This window comes from Gambusia affinis, linkage group LG01, assembly GCF_019740435.1.
Source record: "Gambusia affinis linkage group LG01, SWU_Gaff_1.0, whole genome shotgun sequence".
Classification (NCBI taxonomy): Eukaryota; Metazoa; Chordata; class Actinopteri; order Cyprinodontiformes; family Poeciliidae; genus Gambusia; species Gambusia affinis.
In genome coordinates, this window is record NC_057868.1 from 5,753,311 (window position 1) to 5,762,864 (window position 9,554).

Consider the following 9,554-nt stretch of genomic DNA (forward strand, 5'->3'; position numbering starts at 1 on the left):
GCCATCTGCTGGTGACATAAAACAAACATTGGATCCAGGAAGAGAAGGATGTGTTTGCTAATGTATACTTGCTACAATCCTAGACTATTGCTGAGTTGTGTAGTGTTAGTCATTACTAAATTGTACATTTAATATGGGACCGGTGTTAACCGATATGGTAAGATATATTACACTCTATAATTTAGATGACAAAAATATTCGGCTTATTGCATTAAAAACACTCGTTTTATCTTGGTAGTAGCACGTTAGCTCACATGCTAACGACAACTGTAACAGGAACTGTTTAGCTGTAGATTCACTTTAAGTGAACTTAGCTGTCCATAATCAGTCTTTCAGCTTTTTATACTTGTGAACCTAATGTTTTCCAGTTGCAACCAGCTGTTTTTGGTGTTCGGTTACCAAAATCAATGAGTGAAAATAGTATTAGTGTTAAAATAACATTGTGAATATTTTTACTCAATAGCACCTCTGTTGTGTTTTTCACAGTTCCAGAAGAGCAGGAGGAAAATAAATGGGAAAGTTGCAACTCCGTTTTGACTAACTGTATTCAGTACTACTACTCAAGATGTTGGTGACTGCTTACTTTGCGATAATTGTCCTGCTGGCCCTGTGTGTTGGCTTGGAGTTCACAGCACGCCGCCTCACACCACCTCAGTCCACTCCCACTGCTGTTGCGAACCCGGCTTTCCGTCGATTCCAGAGCATATTTCTGCGGGCATACCTCCTGGCCTTGTGGGCAGACTGGCTCCAGGGTCCTTACCTCTACAAACTGTACCGCCACTACAGCTTCCTGGAATCTCAAATAGCTATTTTATACGTTTGCGGACTGGCCTCCTGCGTCCTGTTTGCTCCGTTTTCGGGCTGGCTGCCTCAGGTCCTGGGCCGCAGACAAACATGTCTGCTCTTCTGTGTGTCCTACTCCACCTGCTGTCTCACCAAGCTCTCCAGGGACTATTTTGTTTTGATTGTGGGCCGCATCCTGGGGGGTCTGTCCACATCCCTGCTCGCCACCACATTTGAAGCCTGGTATGTGCACAGGCATTTAGATGTCCATGACTTTCCCAAAGAATGGATCCCCAGCACCTTTAATAAAGTTGCTACCTGGAACCATGGCCTGGCTGTGGGAGCAGGGCTTGTAGCTAACTTGCTGGCTGAGTGGCTTCACTTGGGACCAGTGGCTCCCTTTCTGCTGGCTGTGCCCTGTCTTGGCTGCTGTGGCTGGGTGGTACTAACAGACTGGGGTAAGGAGGAGGCTGAAAGAGGTCCTGAAGGAGATAAACAGACTATGATACTTGGCGCTGCAAATGGAGGTGTCATTCGTTTATCTGCTAAAGAGCGATTTTCACGCAGCTGCCACGAGGGACTCCGTTGCCTGCTGTCAGACAAGAGAGTCCTGCTCTTAGGTGGCGTGCAGGCTCTGTTTGAAAGTGTCCTCTACATATTTGTCTTCCTATGGACTCCGGTGCTGGACCCTCATGGCCCCCCTTTGGGTATAGTGTTCTCCTGCCTCATGGCGGCCTCTATGGTGGGCTCCCTGCTGTACCGCTTAGCCACTTCCACTCGTTATCGTCTGCAGCCTGGTCAGGTGCTCTGTCTCGCCATTCTGATGGCCTTCTTCTCATTTTTCATGTTAACTTTTTCCACTGCGCCGGGCCAGCCGAGGCCTCACGATTCCTTCCTGGCCTTCCTGCTGCTGGAGCTGGCGTGCGGCCTGTACTTCCCGGCAGTCAGCTTTCTGCAGGGAAGGGTGATCCCAGAGGAGAAGCGTGCCGGCGTGCTGGCCTGGTTTCGGCTACCGCTGCACCTGCTGGCCTGCTTGGGACTACTGGCGCTCCACGGAGAAATCTCAGGAACAGGAGGGGGAGAGGGCGGCGACGGCACCAGACACATGTTCGGAGGCTGCGCCATCATGATGCTGGCAGCTCTGATGGCCGTCATTAGTCTTTTCACCCTGAGCAGGAATGACACTGATCTGAGACTGGAGGGATGCAGAGGGGAGGGGGAAATGGAGTAAAGACTTGGGCCACACATCAATTTAAGATTGCCTGATTTAAATATGTCATTTGGTCAGACTTGACTGGGATAGACTTTAGTTCACATTTGCCAAATAAAGGAAATCAACAAGGGTTGTCAGTAAATTTAGTGTAGTTTCAGTTTTTATGTTTGCTTGTTATTACTTGGTTGGTTATGTATGAATGTTATGCACCCTTCGTGTTTCAGGATGCTATGGGAAAATGGCCACACCTGGCTTCATTTATTAAACAAATTCCTAAAATGCTGCACAGCTTCTGAGTCTTTCTAGAAATGATTCCAGGTACTTATACATGGCTCCAAAAGTCCATTCATAGGACACAATCAGTTAAACACAATTCAAAACCTTCATAAGGTTCATCAGTACAGGCACTTTATGGGAAAAAAATGGAAAAGTTTTGTTTACAGAGGCTTGAAAGTATATCCATAGAGCTAAAGATAATATTGGCAATCTATAATAGGTCACATAACATCAAAGGCATGATGTCATGGCATGATCATACATGTTACTGTCTGAATGGTGTATTCAGAGTAATACACAAAGAGGGTTTTTATTTTTGTTGATTTTATGCAAGACATTTTGTATTTTGAGCTAAATAGCTTACTTTAGGTCTGAAAAGGCTGCCATACTCTGGGACTCAATGGAGCCTACTTATTAATTATGTGACTTCTGAAGACAATGCATAGCAATGGACTTTGTTTAAAGGTATCAGAAAGGGATGAATGTGGCTTTTTTTCACCTTTAAAATTACCTACTTTGTGCAGGTCTATCACATAAAACAAGTACTGCTAAATACTGAGGTCTAAATACTGCTAATAAATCATGTAATTTTACACTTGATTTTACGGTAATTAAATTTAGCAGGAAAGTGTCTATTTTGAGTCATTTATGTAAGGTAGGCCAATTTATTTAACTGAAAATATGTTTGCCAACTCTGATGTAGAACTTTAACCCCACCCCCTCAAAAAAAAAAAATTCGACTCTGTAACAACTCCCCACTCCACCACCTCTGCTGCAGACCGTTTTTCCAGTTTTCTCTGGACTCACAGACCTCTAAACGCATCACGCAGGTCTCATGTTGCCGATCCTCCCCACTTTCCGAGGGGCTGTGGTACAGTCCCAGTTCTCTTCTATGGAGCAGCTTTCTCTGGATGCTGCTAGAACATCCCTCCGTGGGTGTGGGAGGGGCATCCGCACAAGGGGAAAGTGCGATGTTTTGAGATTACATCAGTGCGTCATCAGAGCCCGGTTTTCAGTCTCATCAGACAGCAGGGCGCATAAAAAGTCCAAGTCCCGGTCTCCCAGCTGTTAGTTCACTGTTTTGGCTTTGAGAGGTGCATTAACAAGGAAGAAGACAAGAAGACACCAGATCCCCACTGACTGGTTGGCAAGGAAACCAATACAAGCTGCTGACGGAGTAAAGACAGGCATCATGACACAGGGCAAGGTATGAATAAGCTGTTCTTGTCTTCTGTTGTTGTCTATGTTTGCCTTTCTTCGTGTCTATATACATACATAGATAGATAGATAGATAGATAGATAGATAGATAGATAGATAGATAGATAGATAGATAGATAGATGGATGGATGGATGGATGGATGGATGGATGGATGGATGGATGGATGGATGGATGGATGGATGGATGGATGGATGGATGGATGGATGGATGGATGGATGGATGGATGGATAGATAGATAGATAGATAGATAGATAGATAGATAGATAGATAGATAGATAGATAGATAGATAGATAGATAGATAGATAGATAGATAGATAGATAGATAGATCTATATATAATTTTTTTCCCATTTATTTATTTATTTATTTATTTATTTATTTTTTCCCCTTGGGGTGAGCGTTCCCTGATCACATCGGCCAATCTGTGGATATATAATCATCCTGCTGCTAAAATGATTTGACATAGTAACACGGAATGAATGTCATCCCTTTCTGAAGCCTGTTTATGGTTCTGAATGAAATGCGTCATTGGTTGTTCAACGCGTTACATCACCATGAGCCCTCCACTTCTTTCCAGAGCTCAGGACAATTTGTGTTATCCTTTACTACCCTCATATCAGACACTATTTTCAGTTATTTAGAAAATTATGTGCTCAAATTTTACTTTTAATTTGAGCAAACCACAACCTTTCGCTACATTATTTAAACCTGTTAGGCTGAAAATAGTTGGATAGAGTAATAAAATGTCGTGTCAGCTTAAAGTTTAAGCTAATGCAACATTTGTGTTAGCTTAACACAAATTTGTAAGAGGTAACTAACAAATTTCAGATATTAAATATTGTGCCTTTCAAACTCATTGAAAATTTTTTCATAGCAACTTCCAACTTCAGTATATTTAATTTGGACTTAATTCAGACCAATTTAATATACCAGATATTCTGTGACAAGACAGATTAATTGTCAACATCTTTTACATATAGGGATCTTATATGTGTGCTGTGCTCTTGTATTCATCCTGTAGCCTATTTACTGCAACTTTGTGTGAAAATGTGAGATTTTACTTCTAAGGGAAATGTAAACTTGTTAACTTTAAGAAGGTTGATAGTAAAAAAGTCGATATTTTATTCATTCAGCTGTCACTTGCTAACAAGGGGAATGATTCCACAAGTGGAGAGACCTTTGTGGCACCACCTCCCCCCACATATGAGGAAGCTATCACAGGTAGGACTACACATATTTTTTTGTGTGTGTTTACTTATAAAACCAACATATTCTTATATTTCAAACCTAGCTGTGGTACTTACTGAACTGAAAAGGCAATGTAACAATGAGCGTGTATAAATGTGCGAAGGATTGGAGTCACTGACATGACCTAAATGAATGTGACCATTAGGTGTCAGTGCTCCTTGCTACAATGATGAGGAGATGCTCACAGAGTTCACCTGGGATGATGTCAACATCAGAAGAGTCTTCATTCGTAAGGTATCACAAAGCTTCATGTCTTACTCATTCAGCAGGAATATTGTCACAACAGAGCAGTGTTAAAATGTGACTCCCTGACTAGCACACATCAGTACATAAACACTATTATGATCTATTCTGGATTTCTTTCTGTTAGGTGTACTCTATCTTGATGATCCAACTTTTGGTCACTGTTGCAATTGTGGCTTTTTTTACCTTCTGGTAAGTCTTCCTAATTTTCGGTAAACTAATTACTATTACAGCTTGTTTTTTCAGGCTATTTATTTACAGATTAATTTCTCTGTTAGTGATCCAGTGAAAGACTACATTCAAACCAACCCTGGGTGGTACTGGGCCTCATAGTAAGTCACACCTTCAAAGAGCACACAGTAGTTTAAAAAATGTTGCTGTTTTTTTGTCAATCATGCCTAACAGTGTTTTTCCCGTATGGCAGCGTGGTGTTCTTTGTCACCTACTTGACTCTGTCATGCTGCTCTGCACCCAGGTAAATCAATATTGCTCAAAACTGACTTGATTACAGAATAAATGGGAAATCAATAAAGACTCAAATCTAAATGATTTTATTTTTATCTTGCAGGAGACAGTTTCCATGGAATCTGATCCTGCTTGGCATCTTTGTAAGTCATAAATATCTATGTTTATACATTCAGTAAATTTTTTTCTCACTCGTTAAATTTGTAGACATAGTTTTTAACACATTCCAGGATGGAAGACATTATTTAAAATATGTATTTCTTTACAGACTTTATCCCTTTCTTACATGACTGGAATGTTGTCCAGGTATTGATTTATATTATCTTTCTGTTCCCTTTCATAAAACTCTGCCATTTTGTATATTATAAATGTTATATTTATATTGTTAACTCATACTCTTTGAACTTCTTGACATTTTTCATGTCATATCCACAAATTTCAATGCTTTATATAAGGATTTTAGAGGGTAGACTACCACAAAGTAGTAGATTAAAGTGAGAACAAGGTTTTCTTTTTTACACATAAACTTTTGAAAAGCTTTGTGTGAATTTGAATACAAATGCATACCATTTGTATTCCTCTCTGATGTACATATTTTATTCTAAAATATGGAAAACTTTTTTTTTTACATTATTTGCTTTTTTAAATGTATTTTATTAAACATTTACTTATCACACAAAAATAACAGTAAAAAAGAAAAAAGAAGCAGAACAGATCAGCATAGGACATGCACACAGAAATACAGCATTTCTTATTTCCAACTTACCACTGGTTATATTTAAAAATAAAATGTGACCCTGTTTTGCGAAGTATATCATTGACATAGATTATCCAAAAGACGACTGTCAAATTTAATAAAAGGCATCCAAGTTGCCCTTAAGACCCAAAATGTCTCTCTATACAGTTGAGTAACAAAAAGCTGTAGCAAAATGTAATGTCTTGCCATATGTAGGATTTTACATAGTACTATCATCTGCTGATGTATGAGGAACAGTCCATGCACAGATCACATTATTCACTTTAGATGAATGTGTTTGGTGTTTGTTTTTTTTCTCTGAATGTTGATGTGATCAGTAAAATAACATAAATTAAATTAAATTCTGCCTGTTTATTTTCTTTTAATAGCTTCTATAACACCAAGTCAGTAGTGATGTGCCTGGGCATCACGGCCACAGTCTGTCTTGTTGTTACAGTCTTCAGCTTCCAAACCAAGGTGAGGCAAATGGTCTCTCTCTGTGTGTTTGCTACACACTTAAACATTCGTTTGTACCACTCTCGATCAGCCTGATTAATGGACAGCTATCAGGGTCTTAACAAGATAACAAGAGGCTCGGAAAATTACTATGAATTGTATGTAAAGAGGCATTGTTTTGTGGTGTGTTCTTTTGCACATTAATATTGTGTACCAGTGTGCTTTTTTTTGTAAAAAAGTAGATTTCTGCTAGTTTTCTGTGTTTATTGTAATTGACTTTGTCTGAAATATTGTTTTGTCTTTGTTGCAGCCTTGACCCCTTTTCTAAGACACATTTCTCCCATGGAAGACAAATAAACTATCTTATCTAATCCTTACTTACACAAATTGGCATTCAAACACCATAATTAGATGCACCTGTTTTAATATGTCCAGTTAATTGATTTTAAGTATCCTGATTTTAAGCTTCCTCTCTCTCTCTTTGTCTCCATCTCTAGATTGATGTGACCTCATGCCAAGGTATACTGTTCATCTTCTGTATGGTGATGTTAATCTCTGGACTGGTGATGGCGATTGTCCTGCCTTTTCAATACGTAAGTACAGTCAGTAAGATCACACAGTCAAAGAATCCACTTCCAGATTCTACATGATTCTTAATTGTAAAGCAACACTAAAATAATCAATAGCAAAACAGCACACACAAAAAAATAAAAAGGTGTAAATAACTCTGGGTTTAAAGACTTTGCATCACAGAGGTGCCATGTGGTCTCATTATCTGTTTGCTTTACACTGATACTTTGTCGGGACATCTCAGCATCACATTTCAAGGCTCAAAGTGTTTTTCCATTGACTAGGCAAAGAACTCTACTGGATCCTTCTTGTCTGAAAATGACACCACTGGGCCATATGGTGGTGACACAGACTTTCTGGAATATTCTAAAAAATGGTTAACAGAAGAAACAGGAAAACTAATACACTTGTTGCAGAAAGAAGACTGCACGTGTCAAATGCTTAACGCTAAGTTCTAAACTAGCAGAACGAAATCCTTCACTTCAAACAATACTTTGACATATTTTGACATCTAAATAAACCATTTTTTAGTAATGCCTTCTATCTCAGGAATGGCATGTGTATGGTATTTCAATTCAATCTGATGTCATAATAAAGGACTTCTTCGAATGTTTAGGTCAGATTATGCAATGTCTGTGAAAGGTCAGATTTCCAAGGGTCCAGATTGCTTCATTGAACAGTAGGGTTGTTAGTATGCTACCTGACTAATTCTTGCAACAATATTATGGAAAATACATCTTTACCTTGCAGGTACCCTGGTTGGATACCATTTATGCTGCCCTGGGAGCCATTCTATTTACAATGGTAAGAGTATGTTTACAGTTGAGCATTAATGATGATGTAGAAGATGCAACATGCAAAAGACATCTGATTAAGTGACGGGTTAACTGCTCTTGCTTCGTCTGTTGTAGTTCTTGGCATTCGACACACAGCTGCTTATGGGGAACAAGAGATACACCATGAGTCCAGAAGAATATGTGTTTGCCACCCTCAACATTTACCTGGACATCGTGTATATCTTCTCCTTCTTCCTCCAAATCTTTGGAACAAAGCGAGATTAAGCTTGCCGTTCAAACCTGCGGGGCTGCACCATCATAAAAAAATTTAAGATGTTGGCAACCATGGTGACTGTGTTTTCAGAAAACTTTTTTTTTTTTCAGTTATGATACTCCTGTATAGCTCCACGTAGACACATTTTCATAAATATTTCCTCCCAAAGTTGTCTGATAACCTCCAATTCGATGTCCAGCATGTTTGTGTACCCAACCTGCAGGTTAACTTACTAGCTTTATGAGCCCGACCAATCAGTGATTTGTGATGTCTCTACATTTGATGTTAATGAAACATTCTGGGTGTGTCCATAGTAGCTGTATTAGTATGTGTCATAAATCATCTGCAAAGAACAAATGTCATTGCTCATTTAGGATTAACAGAAACAACAAAACGTAACGCATGACTCTTAGCTCAAACTTATGCAAATAACTTTCATTCTATGTTTTGAGTGTTGCTGTGGATCTTCTTTTAGACCAGTAGGAGAAATGGAACTTTAATATACATTTCAAAAATATTTATGCATCTAGTCATATCAACTCTGTACTGTGAATTGAAAGTGTTTTGCTGTATTTAGCAACTTGACAGTAAGTGATACATTTTCTTTTGGGCTTTGAATGACAATCTGAAAACAATTTTCACATTCAGTGCAAATTATTGTGGTATTAATACTTATTTACATTTGTCAATGCACATTAAGAATTTAACCCAAAGTCTTGATTATTTTGGTTTGTGTGACTACAAAACTTTTATTCAATGTGTTCCCTTTTGTGCAATCCCTGTATGTGACTTGTCCACTGTGTGGTTGAATCAACATGTTTCAATGGAGAATTTTTGATTGATGTCTTTCAGAAAGATATTCAGATTGAGCCTTATAGGTTTTAGTTACTGCTATGAGAACCTTCAATCGACTTGACCGTATCTCTGTCAGTAAATATCAACTTTACAGTGCCAAACATGGAGAGACTTTATGCACCTTTTAATAAGGACTGTATTTGTGGAGGAACCTGAATGCTTCCTGCACAAGCATTCCTCCACTTTATTTCACTATTTTAGATGGCATTAAAGTTAGGAGTCTGATGCTTCAAATTAATTTATAGAAGTTTTAAAATTTCCTTTTTAACTTTTAATTTTATTATACTGGTGAAATATGTTGTTGCACTCTGCATTTCATCCTGGAATTGGTGTTACTGTCCTATTTATTCAAGAGTGTGCGTAATTATAGTCACCAGTTATGACTAAATAAATTGAGCTTCAACAACTTTAATATTGTGCTACAGTTCTTGTTAAAGAT

General features: G+C 38.8%; 2 protein-coding genes across 2 annotated transcripts; both read left to right on the plus strand.

The window, feature by feature from the left end:
• Positions 1 to 3: 3 nt before the first annotated feature.
• On the plus strand, positions 4 to 2,711 carry mfsd5 (major facilitator superfamily domain containing 5). Its single transcript, XM_044111959.1, has 2 exons — positions 4 to 157; positions 487 to 2,711. Exon 2 carries the CDS (start codon positions 566 to 568, stop codon positions 2,012 to 2,014), a length of 1,449 nt encoding a protein of 482 aa, XP_043967894.1. The 5' UTR covers positions 4 to 157; positions 487 to 565; the 3' UTR covers positions 2,015 to 2,711.
• A 349-nt stretch (positions 2,712 to 3,060) lies between these two features.
• LOC122828422 (protein lifeguard 2-like) lies at positions 3,061 to 9,527 on the plus strand. The gene is made up of 12 exons (XM_044111971.1): positions 3,061 to 3,479; positions 4,626 to 4,713; positions 4,886 to 4,974; positions 5,111 to 5,175; positions 5,262 to 5,315; positions 5,408 to 5,458; positions 5,552 to 5,591; positions 5,717 to 5,754; positions 6,574 to 6,661; positions 7,138 to 7,233; positions 7,961 to 8,014; positions 8,122 to 9,527. Exons 1-12 carry the CDS (start codon positions 3,465 to 3,467, stop codon positions 8,269 to 8,271), a joined length of 828 nt encoding a protein of 275 aa, XP_043967906.1. The 5' UTR covers positions 3,061 to 3,464; the 3' UTR covers positions 8,272 to 9,527.
• The last annotated feature ends 27 nt before the right edge of the window (positions 9,528 to 9,554 follow it).